Below are 15,066 nucleotides of genomic sequence, written 5' to 3'. Positions count from 1 at the left end.
ATTAGCTTGGGTTAAGAGCACTACTCACAACAACAGATCAATAGCACAACAGAAGAGAGAGAGACTGAGGAGAGAGTTTAAAAGTTTCACCTTCATCTTTCTGAGAGGAGACAATGACACGGCATAAAAAGCGCAGCAGTCTGTGTCCTCTAGGAGCACTCAACAAGCCCATATAGATCAGAGAAATAAACTGAATCCAGTGTGTGTGTGTGTGTGTGTGTGTGTGTGTGTGTGTGTGTGTGTGTGTGTGTGTGTGTGTGTGTGTTGCACACCACAACAACATGTACACAGAATCAGATCATAACAGATAAACCAGTGTGAGCTAGAAGCACCAGGCTTCTTGTTCTTCTCTTTTAAAAAATTCATAGGGCGTCCCATCTTACCTTGCTTTCACTCCTCCAAACTCGGAGCTCTGTAGGTCCCCTTGGTCACGCTAACCAACTTAGCCTTACAGACGTTAGCCCTTGTTGGCTGAATGTAAATGGGCTGTATTAGCCTAACTGAAGCAAAGTATATTAGCCATATTACAGTAGGTGCTAGCTTGACTGAAGCTAGCGCTGTTCTCCCAGCTGGGCTGTTAGCTGCAGACTCCAGGCTGGCAGGGGAGGTGTACTGTGAGCCTCACAGACTGACTGCTCCCAATACTGATGAGCGCAATGGGGAGAGTAATGGAGGGGGAGGGAGCGTCGCATCACCCTGCTCCTGCCCTCAGTCCCAATCAAAGTGGATGGCCCCTTTTCTTTCTTTCCCTCACACACACACACACACACTAGACAAGGGGACGGAAATAGCCTGTCCCTGGACATGTGTGCCCATGCCAGAGACGGAGTCAATGTGTGTGTGTGTGTGTGTGTGCGCATGCATCACATGCTCACTGCGACAGGTGGCTCCCGTCACACACACACACACACACACACACACACACACACACACACACACACACACACACACACACACACACACACACACACACACACACACACACACACACACACACACACACACACACACACACACACACACACACACACAAACATCCTAACTCCTTCCAGCCATAACTACATACCTCCAGATCCGCCCCTTTCTCTGCACCAGTCATATTGTCCTGACTCTAACCTCAGCTCTGTTTCTGGAGAGGAGAAAGTCATTCACCTGACCAGGGAAGCAGAACCATAGAAATTGAATACATAGAACAGAAACGCTTCTCTTTTCCACCTGATTTTTCACCACTCACCAATAACATTGTAAAGCAACAGAAATGACTGATTAGTTGGCTAGAGTGGCACTAGGCGAGACAGGATACCCTGGCCTCCTAGCAACACCACCATCGGTGGGTAAATAAGAAAGCATTATTTTCAAATGGGGATGGATGTTCTAGTCATTGTGTTTCTATGTGCAGCTCCTCAGTGGAAGGCCAAAGTCGTTGTTCAGGAGAGCAGAAGGGCTTTGCACAGACCTTTCAGGTGGCAGGTCAAAGTATAAAAATATTTTAGTAGTGTACTGCAGACAGATTAGTCTTCTTTTCAGCGGGAACCATTTGCTCTCCAACTGGTGCGTTACCGTGATTGTATGTGAAATATTGCGAAAGGCCTGTTTTGTCTCCATGCTGTTCACTGACAGATTTGCCACACATTCCCCACTGTAGGCTGTGCCTTGTTATTGGGCTGCACACAATACACAGCTAGGCCATTTTTAAAAGAAGCTATTGATCCTCTGTGGCTAGATTATAGGCCTACTCATGTTGTAGTAGGCTATTGATCCTCTGTGGCTAGATTATAGGCCTACTCATGTTGTAGTAGGCTATTGATCCTCTGTAGCTAGATTATAGGCCTACTCATGTTGTAGTAGGCTATTGATCCTCTGTAGCTAGATTATAGGCCTACTCATGTTGTAGTAGGCTATTGATCCTCTGTAGCTAGATTATAGGCCTACTCATGTTGTAGTAGGCTATTGATCCTCTGTAGCTAGATTATAGGCCTACTCATGTTGTAGTAGGCTATTGATCCTCTGTAGCTAGATTATAGGCCTACTTATGTTGTAGTAGGCTATTCTGAATTATAGAATTACTGCTGCCTGTTCAACAACTTCAGCAAATGTATTTCATTTAATAAATGATGAAGTGCTGCTGTGCGTAGGCTATCAGCCAACCAGACTAAATATTGATGTCAATCAAGTGTTGTGCTGCTGTGGCAGTACTGTTGACATTTAAACTAGGTAGCTTGCCACAGACACTCAACCAGTGACCGTTTTGAGCCATGCATGTTTGAATCCCGGGCACACTCAATCTCTGTACAGGAAAGGCACAACCGGGTCCCACGAGAGGTGTGGGGGGTTGACGAACTTGACAACGTGACAATGACTTGGGGGCAGTGGGTTGTCAAGGATCTCAAGGATAAATTGGCTAATTTTACAGACCCCCCCCTTAGACTGTCTAAAAACTTCACTAGTTGTCAAGTCCTTGCTTCCTCCGTCCTTGGAAGGTCAATTAGATGAAGTCTGAGGGAGGGACCTTGGATCCTCTCCTCCAATGAGAGCTTTGAGAGGAATTGAGGAAACAAGGATGACAACTAGTGACATTTTCAGACAACCTTATGCCACTCCTTAGCCTACACTGTGACCAAGCCACAAACAAGCAGAACTACCAGTTAACAAAGTGCTATTCATCAGTCATGTGCTGCTCTAGATAGTCTAAGGCTCTGTCCCAAATGACACTCCATTCTCTATAGTGCACTACTTTTGACCAGGGTCCATTGGGATGCTTCCTAGAGTACAGCAACCAATGTTCCTTCTAAGCTGAGCGGTGCGCAGTAGCCCCGAGACTGCCGAGGAAGCTCCACTAGGACTGCCAAAAAAATATCAGCCCACGGAAAGAAGCACCAGATTGAACTTCACTCAGCTTTATACAGTTTTCCCTGTTTGTTAACACTATCAACGTTTCCCTTTACTGTGGCAATTGTGATCGAATCAACGCAATATTAGCCACTTTCAATGCAACTTACCCAAACAAAAACGAACTACGCAAGACTTGGTGTCCAAAACTAACTACACAAAGATTTTGTTGTAGGCAGAACGGAGTAGGATTCTATTGCATTGAAATGCATGACTCAGCCCATACTCTACACAGACCGGTGCAGAATAACCAAGCAGAGCTGCAGTAGATCTACACTGAACAAAAACAAAAAACACATGTAAAGGGTTGGTCCCATGTTTCATGAGTTGAAAAAAAAGATACCAGAAATGTTCCATACACACAAAAAGCTTATTTCTATCAAATTGAGTGTATAAATTTGTTTACATCCCTGTTAGTGGGTATTTCTCCTTTGCAAAAGATAATAATTCCACCTGACAGGTGTGGCATATCAAGAATCTGATTAAAAACATGATCATTACACAGATGCACCTTGAGCCAGGGACAACAAAAAGGCCACGCTAAAACACAATGCCACAGATGTCTCAAGTCGATGCAGAGTGTAATTGGCATCCTGACTGCAGAAATGTCCACCAGAGGTGTTGCCAGATCATTTCATGTCAACGTAGTTTTAGAGAATTTGCCAGTACGTCCAACCGGCCGCACAACCGCAGACCACGTGTATGGCGTCATGGCAACGTGGAGGCGAGCAGTTTACTGAAGTCAACGTTATTTACACAGTGCCGCATGGTGGCGGCGGCGGAGATATAGTATGGGAAGGCATAAGCTACGGACAACTAGAGAGATTCTGTGATGAGATCCTGACGCTCATTGTCGTGCCATTCATCTGCCGCCATCACTATGAAATAATATATGGAATCATGTAGTAACCAAAAAAATGTTACATCAAAATAGATTTTATATTTGAGATTCTTTGAAGTAGCCACCCTTTGCCTTGATGACAGCTTTGCACACTCTTTGCATTCTCTGCAAAGCTGTCATCAAGGGGCGGCAGGTAGTCTAGTGGTTATAAGTGTTCGGCCAGTATCCGAAAGGTTGGTGTATCGAATCCCCGAACTGACAAGGTAAAAATCAGTCGTTCTGCCTCTGAACATGGCAGTTAACCCACTGTTCTCAGGCAGTCATTGTAAAATAAGAAGTGTTCTTAACTTTAACCTGCCTAGTTAAATAAAACTGTTAAATCAAATCAAGGCAACGGGTGGCTACTTTGAAGAATCTAAAATATATTCTGATTTGTTTAACACTTTTTTTGGTGTGTTTTGACGTCTTTCCTATTATTCTACAATGTATAAATGAGTAAAAATAAAGAAAATCCCTTGAATGAGTAGGTGGCGACAAACCTTTGACTGGTACTGTATGCAAATAGACCATTGCCATATATGGATCTGTACCATTTACTTTGAACTGGACTGTGTTAACAGCATGAGCGGTCGTGAGTAGATTAGCTTGTTTTGAGATCGAAGCGAGAGTTGCATGCAGCCAAGTGTGCATTTTGTTCATATCCTTTGCTAGTTAGTGAGTTATGCTAGTTTTGCTAGTTAGTCCAGTTATAGATTATTTGTAGTCAGCAATAGAGGAGTGATTGCTTTTACAAAAGTGCAAAATGTGTACATTTCTAGACAAAAAGCAGTCAGGTAAAGAGCTTTGCCATAAAGTGGGTAGTGTTGTGTTTTGAGACGGGCTTGAATAAATTAAGTAGTTAATAGCCAGAGTAGCATCATTTCTCCGATTCTCTGTAAATGGTCTGAGAATAATAATGCATTTTATTTGGTTTCTTGCATCAAACAACATTTTCAGTCACCTCATTGTCTGAAGGTGAAGTGGATAAACAGGTTAATGTCAAGCCCGACATGTTTTTTTTCCAAAGGTCTCATGGACTGTAGGCCTACATTGAACACCACACATTGGCTGCTACTGTAGGCTGAATGATAGAACAGCTATGTCCATGTTAAAATGTTATGGGATGCATTTTCTCCTTTGTTTTTGATGGTAGGCCACTCTGGCAGGACTACATTATGATCAAATTAGAGGACGGACGATTAATCGGAATGGCCGATTAATTAGTGACGATTTCAAGTTTTCATAACAATCGGTAACTGGCATTTTTGGACACCGATTATGGCCGATTACATTGCACTCCACGAGGAGCCTGCGTGGCAGGCTGACTACCTGTTATGCGAGTGCAGCAAGGAGCCAAGGTAAGGTGCTAGCTAGCGTTAAACTTAGCTTATAAAAAACAATTAATCTTAACATAATCACTAGTTAACTACACATGGTTGATATTACTAGGTTAACTAGCTTGTCCTGCGTTGCATATAATCGATGCGGTGCCTGTTAATTTCTCATCAAATCACAGCTTACTTCGTCAAACGGGTGATGATTTAACAAGCGCATTCGCGAAAAAAGCACTTTCGTTGCACCAATATGTACCTAACCATGAACATCAATGCCTTTCTTTAAAATCAATACACAAGTATATATTTTGAAACCGATGTGAAATGGCTAGCTAGTTAGCGGGGCGCACTAATAGCATTTCAAATGTCACTCGCTCTGAGACCTTGAAGTAGTTGTTCCCCTTGCTCTGCAAGGGTCGCGGCTTTTGTGGAGCGATGGGTAACGATGCTTCAAGGGTGGCTGTTGTCGATGTGTTCCTGGTTCGAGCCCAAGTAGGGGCGAGGAGAGGGACGGAAGCTATACTGTTACACTGGCAATACTATAGTGCCTATAAGAACATCCAATAGTCAAAGGTTAATGACATACAAATGGTATAGAGAGAGAAATAGTCCTATAATTCCTATAATAACTACAACCTAAAACTTCTTACCTGGGAATATTGAAGACTCATGTTAAAAGGAACCACCAGCTTTCATATGTTCTCATGTTCTGAGCAAGGAACTTAAACGCTAGCTTTTTTACATGGCACATATTGCACTTTTACAACACTTTGTTTTTGCATTATTTAAACCAAAATGAACATGTTTCATTATTTATTTGAGGCTAAATTGATTTATGTATTATATTAAGTTCAAATAGAAGTGTTCATTGTTCATTCAGTATTGTTGTAATTGTCATTATTACAAATAAATAAATGTTTAAAAAAGAAAAGAAAATCGGTATTGGACTTTTTGGTCCTCCAATAATCGGTATCGGCGTTGAAGTCGGTCGACCTCTAGATCAAACAGCCACAGTAGCCTACTTGGCCACTTAAAACTAACTTTAAAAGCTGGTACAGCCTCAGTGTTCACAGTAAACGCGACCAGGAAGTTGAACAGAATTTTCACAACATTCAAATTTGCGCTCAGCAGACCTGAAATTTTACCAGTAGCGATTTTTTTGGGGAGGGCACATAAATAACAACTCTTGTAAAACACCGTCCGTTTTGCTTCTTCTTCAGAGTTGTTCTTGGATATTACTTCGGTTCAGTAAGCACTCCAAGTTGAAATAGTTGAGAGACCTTGTCTGACATTCCTTCTAAGTGACCTTATAGTTCAGAGGGAACATAAACTGGGATACTTTCCTTGAATCATTCACCATAGAGTTCCATAAGCCCCGGGGCTGAGTTAGGCTGAGGCCTACCAACTACTCTACAGAGACAAACACCAGGCTGTGAATACTCTAGTGTGTTCTTCAGACATCAAAGGCTCCTTTCATGTTCTTCTGGGAGGAGCCAGACAATGGTGGTTCAGAGCCATACAGAGCAGTCAGCTGAGCTACACACATCTGATGGTGGTCTTGTAGAATAGCAGATACGATACGTATACATCCGTGACATGGGTGTATGACGTCTTGGAAGAAAACACTCGTAGAAGTTAGAATCTTAATATCACAAACAGGCTTTTCTTTTTCTTGTGCCCCTCATTCACTGCTAGTCAGCCATCGCAGCGGATGACCCCATCGAAACCACACCTAAACTATATCGAAACTAGTTTCGTACATAACACAACGCGACAGATGTCTCAAGTTGAGGGAGTGTGCAATTGGCATGCTGACTGCAGAAATTTCCACCAGAGCTGTTGCCAGAGAATTGAAAGTGAATTTCTCTACCATAAGCCGGCTCCAACGTTTTAGAGAATTTGGCAGTACGTCCAAATGGCCTCACAATCGCAGACCACGTGTAACCACGCCAGCCCAGGACAGACCACGTGTAACCACGCCAGCCCAGGACAGACCACGTGTAACCACGCCAGCCCTGGACAGACCACGTGTAACCACGCCAGCCCAGGACAGACCACGTGTAACCACGCCAGCCCAGGACAGACCACGTGTAACCACGCCAACCCAGGACAGACCACGTGTAACCACGCCAACCCAGGACAGACCACGTGTAACCACGCCAACCCAGGACAGACCACGTGTAACCACGCCAACCCAGGACAGACCACGTGTAACCACGCCAGCCCCGGACAGACCACGTGTAACCACGCCAACCCAGGACAGACCACGTGTAACCACGCCAACCCAGGACAGACCACGTGTAACCACGCCAACCCAGGACAGACCACGTGTAACCACGCCAACCCAGGACAGACCACGTGTAACCACGCCAACCCAGGACAGACCATGTATAACCACGCCAGCCCTGGACCTCCACATCCGCCTTCTTCCCCTGCGCGACTGTCTGATACCAGCCACTCGGAAAGCTGATGAAACTGAGGAGTATTTGTCTGTAATAAAGCCCCTTTGTTGGGAAAAACTAAATTCTGATTGCCTGGGCCTTGCTCCCCAGTGGATGGGCCAGTCTCCCAAGTGGTTGGGATTATGCCCTCCCAGGCCCACCCATTGCTGCGCCCTCGCCCAGTCATGTGAAATTAGTACCTAACGAATTTATTTCAATTACTGTAACTTAGTAAAATATTTTGAATTATTGCATGTTGAGTTTATATTTTTGTTCAGAATAGTTAGCCTAAAGACCAGATTAAATTAACAATAGTCTGATGGATGACAATATTATAAATTGTACATGAAGAGATTGGTGCAGCTTGGAATTGACACGGGCAGGGAAGGAACCATCACTTTTTTCAAATCCTCCTATACAGACATTTGATGTCAAGAGGTGAGCTCGATTTCAAAATGTTCTCCAAGAATAACCATGCTTTTCCATGCGCACAATGCCTGAGCACTCACAGCAGCATTGCTCAGGCCATTAAACAAAGACTAGTAACACAATACAACTTTAAAAAATCATGGCTCAATAATGATTCTTAAGACCTACCAAAATGAAATTATAATGTATATCTTTGAGATGGATTTAACACTTAAAACTGTGGAAGGTTTTAGTCTTCTTTTCCCCCCACATTTAGCTACAGTAACAAACTAATGAATAAGCTATCATGTTCTTCTAAATTGTTTTTCGGATTCTAATGTTACGTAAGACCTTCGTAAACACAACTAAATTCTTCTTCTTCCGATAGCATATATAATATTGTATTTATTTGACTGTTAGAATTTTGATGACCAGAAGACGTGTCTTTGGTATTTGGTTCGAAGGGGAGTACGTAGAGGCCAGGCTTTTCTAGTGTCAAGAAGGTGCGACCTTGAAGCGGTCCTTACTCTGTTTTAAAGAGAGAATCGCCTCTTGGCGGGCACACTGGACACGGGGAAAATCCTATATTTAGCTTTGAAGATGGAGCACATCGACTGGTATTTATTCCCATGAATAATAAGCCTTACTTTAGCAAGGGGATTTTTTTTTCTCCCCAGGACAATTTGGACAGAAATTGTATTTATCAGAAACTCTGACTGACACACACACACACACACACAAACACACACACTCCAACCAGGAGTCATAATAGAGACACACACACACACACACACACTCTCCAACCAGGAGTCATAATAGACACACACACACACACACACACACACACACACACACACACACACACACACACACACACACACACACACACACACACACACACACACACACACACACACACACACACACACACACACACACACACACACACACACACACACGGGTCTTACTTCTGTGTATGGTCTCGAAGCAGATGACACACACCCGGGCCTCCTTGTCCAGGTACTTCAGCTTGCATTTCCTGTTGCAGCACATGGCACAGTACACCTGTGCCACAGGTGAGAGGACAACCGTCAGGCAAGAGATAAAACACTACACAACACAGCCCTCTACACCATACATTGTGCATTCGGGAAACTAGTCAGGAACCCTTCCCTTTTTGCACATTTGGTTACGTTACAGCCTTATTCTAAAAATATATATATTTTTGTCCTCATCAATCTACCCACATTACCACATAGTCACAAAGCAAAAACAGGTAATTTTTTCGAAAGATATGAAAAATACAAAATAAACACCGTATTTACATAAGTATTAGTAAGTAACTGAGCTCAGGTGCATCCTGCTTCCATTGACCCTCCTTGAAATGTTTCTACAACATGATTGGAGTCCACTTGTGGTAAATTCAATTAATTGGAGATGATTTGGAAAGGCACACACCAGTCTATATAAGGTCCCACAGTTGACAGTACATTTTAGAGCAAAAACCAAGCCATGAGGTCGAAGGAATTGTCCGTAGAGCTCTGAGACAGGATTGTGTCGAGGAACAAATCTGGGGAAGGGTACCAAAACACTTCTGCAGCATTGAAGGTCCCCAAGAACACAGTGGTCTCCATCATTCTTAAATGGAAGAAATTTGGAACCACCAAGACTCTTCCTATACCTGACCGCCTGGACAAACTGAGCAATCGGGAGAGAAGGGCGTTGAGGTATCCAAGAACCCAATGGTCACTCTGACAGAGCTCCAGAGTTCCTCTGTGGAGATGGGAGAACCTTCCAAAAGGACAACAATCTCTGAAGTACTCCACCAATCAGGTCTTTATGGTAGTGGCCAGAAGGAAGCCACTCCTCTAGAAAATTCAAACAGCGGCAGGGACTAGGAGACTAGTCCGGATCAAGGGAAAGATGAAGAGAGCAGGTCCTCAGACTTGGAAGGTGAACCTTCACCCCACAGGACAGCGACCCTAAGCACACAGCCAAGACAACTCAGGACTGGCCTTGGGACAAGTCTCTTAATGTCCTTGAGTGGCCCAGCCAGAGCCCGGAATTAAATCCGATCGAACATCTCTGGAAAGACCTGAAAAATAGCTGTTCAGGGACGCTTCTCATCCAACCTGAGAGCTTGAGAGGATCTACAGAGAACAAATGTTAGAAACTCCCCAAATACAGGTGTGATAACCTTGTAGCATCATACCCAAGAAGACTAGAGACCGTAATCGCTGCCAAAGGTACTTCAACAAAAGTACTGAGTAAAGAGTCTGAATATTTATGGAAATGTGAGATTTCAGGCTGTTTTTAAAATTCATATTACTGTTTTTACTTTGTCATTATGGGGTATTGTGTGTAGATTGAGGAGGGGAAAAAACAATTAATTCCATTTTAGATGAAGTCTAACGTTACAAAATGTGGTAAGAGTGAAGGAGTCGGAATACTTTCCGAATGCGCTGTACACGAAGTTACTCATCCCTTGTTAAGTGTCTGACCCATAAAGAAAATAAGTAAATTACAGGGGAAATCGCGCTGCAATTACTTGTGTAGAAGTAAAAGCAGGTTGTAATCTACATTACACTACTCTTCTGTATCCCGTTGGGCTCCAGTAAGAAGCCTATAGAGTCAAAGCCCCTGGGACTCTTGTGTAATGCTGCTTTAATCACTAGGCTGTTAAGGTCTTAGCTCTGGCTTTAGCCCCGGCCTCATACTTCAGAGAGTTGGAGCTCTATAGAGGAGCTGGAACCTGAATCGCTGACTCATAGCCCTTGTTATATATATATATATAGCAGCGGGGAGGATATAGCATATAGGCTATATCATGCCATACTACGTGATCAAGTATGACATACAGTACCAGTCAAAAGGTTGGTCACGTACTCATTCAAGGGGTTTTCTTTATTGATACTATTTTCTACATAGTAGACTAATAGAAGACACCAAAACTATGAAATAACACATGTGGAATCATGTGGTAACCAAAAATCTGAATATATTTTAGATTCTTCAAAGTAGCCACCCTTTGACAGATTTGCATACTTCTGGCGTTCTCTCAACCAGCTTCACCTGGAATGCGGAAATCATCCGTTCACCAAATCTGCATCTCACAAAGACACGGCAGTTGGACAATAGTTGAGAGAATGCCAAAGTGTGCAAAGCTGTCATCAAGGCAAAGGGTGGCTACTTTGAAGAATCTCAAATATATTTTGCTTTAACACTTTTTTGGATACAACATTATTCCATATGTTTTATTTCATAGTTTTGATGTCTTCGCTATTATTCTACAATGTAGAAAATAGTAAAAAACGAAGAAAAACCCCTTGAATGAGCAGGTGTGTCCAAAGTTTTGGCTGGTGTGAGCTCTCTGTTGCTTTGTAAACAGGAGATATGAACAGAAGAAGTGTTCTCTACAAGGAGACCGATAGGTCGAAGTCAAATGAGAGTCAGTGGATGAGCTGAAACACAGCTAGGTCACAGCTCCACATTTTAATCCACAATTACAATTGAATCCTCTGATTAAGTAAACACAGAAATGTGCTGCATTGGAAACCGCAGTAAGGCTGCTTTATTGAAGTTCACGGAGTGAGTAACAGTCAGGTAATGTCCCCAGAATATGCAATTATGCAGGCAAGTTATTGCCACTTATGATTGCATTTCTTCAGTTTTCATTAATATTCAAGGTCTTTGTGACTGTCACTCATTTAAGTTTTTAGTTGCAGCTCTTTATTATGTGTTGCAAGATAGAAGTTATTTATATTTCTATGCACCGAATATAAAAAGTATATAGTCAAAACACCAAAAATGCTATCAGTAGGGCAAACTATGACCCTAGGAATTAGGGTAAAAGAAAGTCCCTTCAAGGACATATCTAGCTACGTACCTTCCCACAGGCCCGGCAGTGGTGCCTCCTCCTGGTGAAGGTGAACTTCTGCCAGCAGTTCATACAGTTGGGAGCCTCCGAATCTGGCACCCAGGGGGGTTGCTTGCACCCCAGCCCATTCTCATCCTCCACCTCCCTCCCCTCTGAGGACCCAGACCCCTCCTCAGCAGGCTCACCGGGGTAGGGTGGGGGCTCCGACAGCTCGTTGTACCCCACACTGCTCACGTAGGGCTCTGTTGGGGAGTACCCTGGGCAGGGCACACCCAGTTTAGAGGGGTCCTGAGCAAGATTGGGGCTGGGAGGAGAGGGGCTCTGGTCCACCTCCTCCCCAGCGTCGGTGCTATCTGTGGGGCTACTGGGCCCCTGGTTCTCCCCTACTGCTGGAGGTGCCCTGGTTGCTTGGCAGTGCAGCTGTTTGGGTCGGGCCCCTCCAAAGTAGGGTGGTGGGAGGTTACTGGGACTACTGGGGTCCTGGGAGGGCATGGAGGGGGCTAAGCTCACACTCCCCTCTGCAGACGCGGACGAGGTCCTGTCGCTATCCGGGTAGGCCAACCCCTCCCCTCGGCTCCGGCTGTAGCTCTGCAGCTCCTCCTCCACCAGCCGCTCCTCCAGGTCCCCATTGAGCTCGGAAAAGCCCTCGTCCTGGAGGTTCTCCCCGGGCCTCTCGCAGTGAGGGACTCCCTGGTCCTCCTCACCTTGAGCCTCCCCACGGAGGAAAGCATCCAGCTCCTCATCAGTCACCAGCAGCCCAGCCTGGTCACTCTCCGGCAGGTACTCAAAGCCAAACTCAGGGGGGTCCACCGGGCTTAGGCTGGGCACTGAGGGAGGGGACGCAGGTCGCTCTGGAGACATGGGGGCCGGCTGGACCTCCACTTGAGAGAAGCTGACCTGGGAGACAGGGGGAGCTGAGACAGCCAGGTGGAAAGGCATAGTTGTCATCTCTGGGCTCTCTGTATTAGGGGACTGGACAGAGAAGTCTTCAGGGGCAGAATCAGGGCTGGTACAATCCTCCACAGTCCCAGGGTTCTCTGGGAGACTGACTTCCTCCTGCACATCAGATGCAGACAGGGACTCTGCCTCTAAGTTCTCAGTTGGGACAGCCTCAGCTACCTCTAACCCTCCTCCCATGGCCTCCTCAGGGTTCTTGGAGGCCACCAGGGCCCTGCACATGGACACGGCCATGGGCAGGCAGGACAGGGCTGAGGGGCTCTCAGACACAAAGCCACTGCAGTCCTCAGAGTTAGGTTCCTGTCCAGTGCAGCTTCCAGAACTCTCTGCTTCAGCCAGCTCAGAGTACCCCTCGCTCTCGTCCCTGACATCTGTGGCGATATCACACGTGGGAGTGTCCTCTGTCTTGGTGTCCATTGCAACAGGCAGGACTACAGGCTGGTCCTGGTGGTCAGGTGAGTTCTCCATTTGACAGTTGATAAGTGACACCTCTATGCCCGCCTCCTCTCCCTCAGTCTCTCCAGACTCAGAGTTTCTCAGCGAGGGGGGATTTGTGGGCTCACAGGCTCTCTCCACAGCAGCTGGCAAAATCACATCGAGCAGACTGAGAGAGGCAGCATAACCACCAGAGTCCAGCCCCAGCAGCACCTCCCCTCCCCCGTCAAGAGCCTCCCTCCCCTCAGTACTCCCATGTCCGGGACCCAGACCCAGGCCTGCTGAGGCTTCCCTAGGCAAAGCCACCACGGGGCTGGTGAAGTCCACCAGAAGCTCCTCCTCCAGCCGGCTCTCTGCCACATCCAGCTTACTGAAGGCGGTGTGGCTGTTGGCCTGGAGGAGGTGGGCTGAGCCTGTGTCACTGACCAGATCACACACAGGCTTCAGGGCCCGGTCTGGGCAGGGCGGTGCAGAGCTCTTAGCTGACCCCCGGCCGTCTACAGAGGAGAGCAGGTCCACCCCAGTGAGGGGCTGGGCCTTGGTCTCACACTCCACAGAACTGGGGCTAGGATGATCGGGGGAGCTGGAAGCAGAGCCGTAGTGCAGGGAGTTGAGGTCAGGGAGAGAGTGTGGAACTGGAACTTTGGAGGGTTCCGGAAGGAAACCCTGGGCGCCCAGAGAGTGGCCGGGATATGAGGGAGGCGACAGGGAGACTGATCTGCACTCATGCTCATCTTGTGGGGAAGGGAAAAGTATCCGTTAATCAGTTCTGTTGTTAGCAAAACAAGTGAGCGACAAGTTGTCAAATAAATTACACCACAAGTTTCACATTTAAAAAACTATATATATTTATTTTAACGTAACACTACACCCCTCCGACCTTCCCTCAACATACAGAAATTAAAAACATGCTACCGAATACATTTTGTTCAGACAGTAGTAACTAACCTGTATTGAGACAGTAGTAACTAACCTGTATTTAGACAGTAGTAACTAACCTGTATTGAGACAGTAGCAGTAACTAACCTGTATTGAGACAGTAGCAGTAACTAACCTGTATTGAGACAGTAGCAGTAACTAACCTGTATTGATTTGTTCAGACAGTAGTAACTAACCTGTATTGATTTGTTCAGACAGTAGTAACTAACCTGTATTGAGACAGTAGCAGTAACTAACCTGTATTGATTTGTTCAGACAGTAGTAACTAACCTGTATTGAGACAGTAGCAGTAACTAACCTGTATTGAGACAGTAGTAGTAACTAACCTGTATTGAGACAGTAGCAGTAACTAACCTGTATTGAGACAGTAGCAGTAACTAACCTGTATTGAGACAGTAGCAGTAACTAACCTGTATTGAGACAGTAGCAGTAACTAACCTGTATTGATTTGTTCAGACAGTAGTAACTAACCTGTATTGATTTGTTCAGACAGTAGTAACTAACCTGTATTGAGACAGTAGCAGTAACTAACCTGTATTGAGACAGTAGCAGTAACTAACCTGTATTGAGACAGTAGCAGTAACTAACCTGTATTGAGACAGTAGCAGTAACTAACCTGTATTGAGACAGTAGCAGTAACTAACCTGTATTGAGACAGTAGCAGTAACTAACCTGTATTGAGACAGTAGCAGTAACTAACCTGTATAGAGACAGTAGCAGTAACTAACCTGTATAGAGACAGTAGCAGTAACTAACCTGTATAGAGACAGTAGCCGTAACTAACCTGTATAGAGACAGTAGCAGTAACTAACCTGTATAGAGACAGTAGCAGTAACTAACCTGTATAGAGACAGTAGCAGTAACTAACCTGTATAGAGACAGTAGCAGTAACTAACCTGTATAGAG

General features: G+C 45.2%; 1 protein-coding gene across 2 annotated transcripts in view; it reads right to left on the bottom strand.

Annotated features, from left to right (window-relative positions):
- Nucleotides 1–15,066, bottom strand: part of LOC124006641 (zinc finger FYVE domain-containing protein 16-like) — a 48,052-nt gene that overhangs the window by 21,849 nt on the left and 11,137 nt on the right. For both annotated transcript variants that reach the window (XM_046316689.1, XM_046316690.1), the window contains exons 3-4: nt 11,839–13,955; nt 8,921–9,017 (exon numbers count right to left, since the gene is read on the bottom strand). In XM_046316689.1, coding sequence (XP_046172645.1) covers nt 8,921–9,017; nt 11,839–13,955 — 2,214 coding nt within the window. The remainder of the gene's footprint in view (nt 1–8,920; nt 9,018–11,838; nt 13,956–15,066) is intronic.

The sequence above is a fragment of the Oncorhynchus gorbuscha genome, linkage group LG20, assembly GCF_021184085.1.
Source record: "Oncorhynchus gorbuscha isolate QuinsamMale2020 ecotype Even-year linkage group LG20, OgorEven_v1.0, whole genome shotgun sequence".
Taxonomy (NCBI): domain Eukaryota; kingdom Metazoa; phylum Chordata; class Actinopteri; order Salmoniformes; family Salmonidae; genus Oncorhynchus; species Oncorhynchus gorbuscha.
Note: the sequence above shows the minus strand (reverse complement) of the source record. Positions and strands in the feature narration are given on the sequence as shown.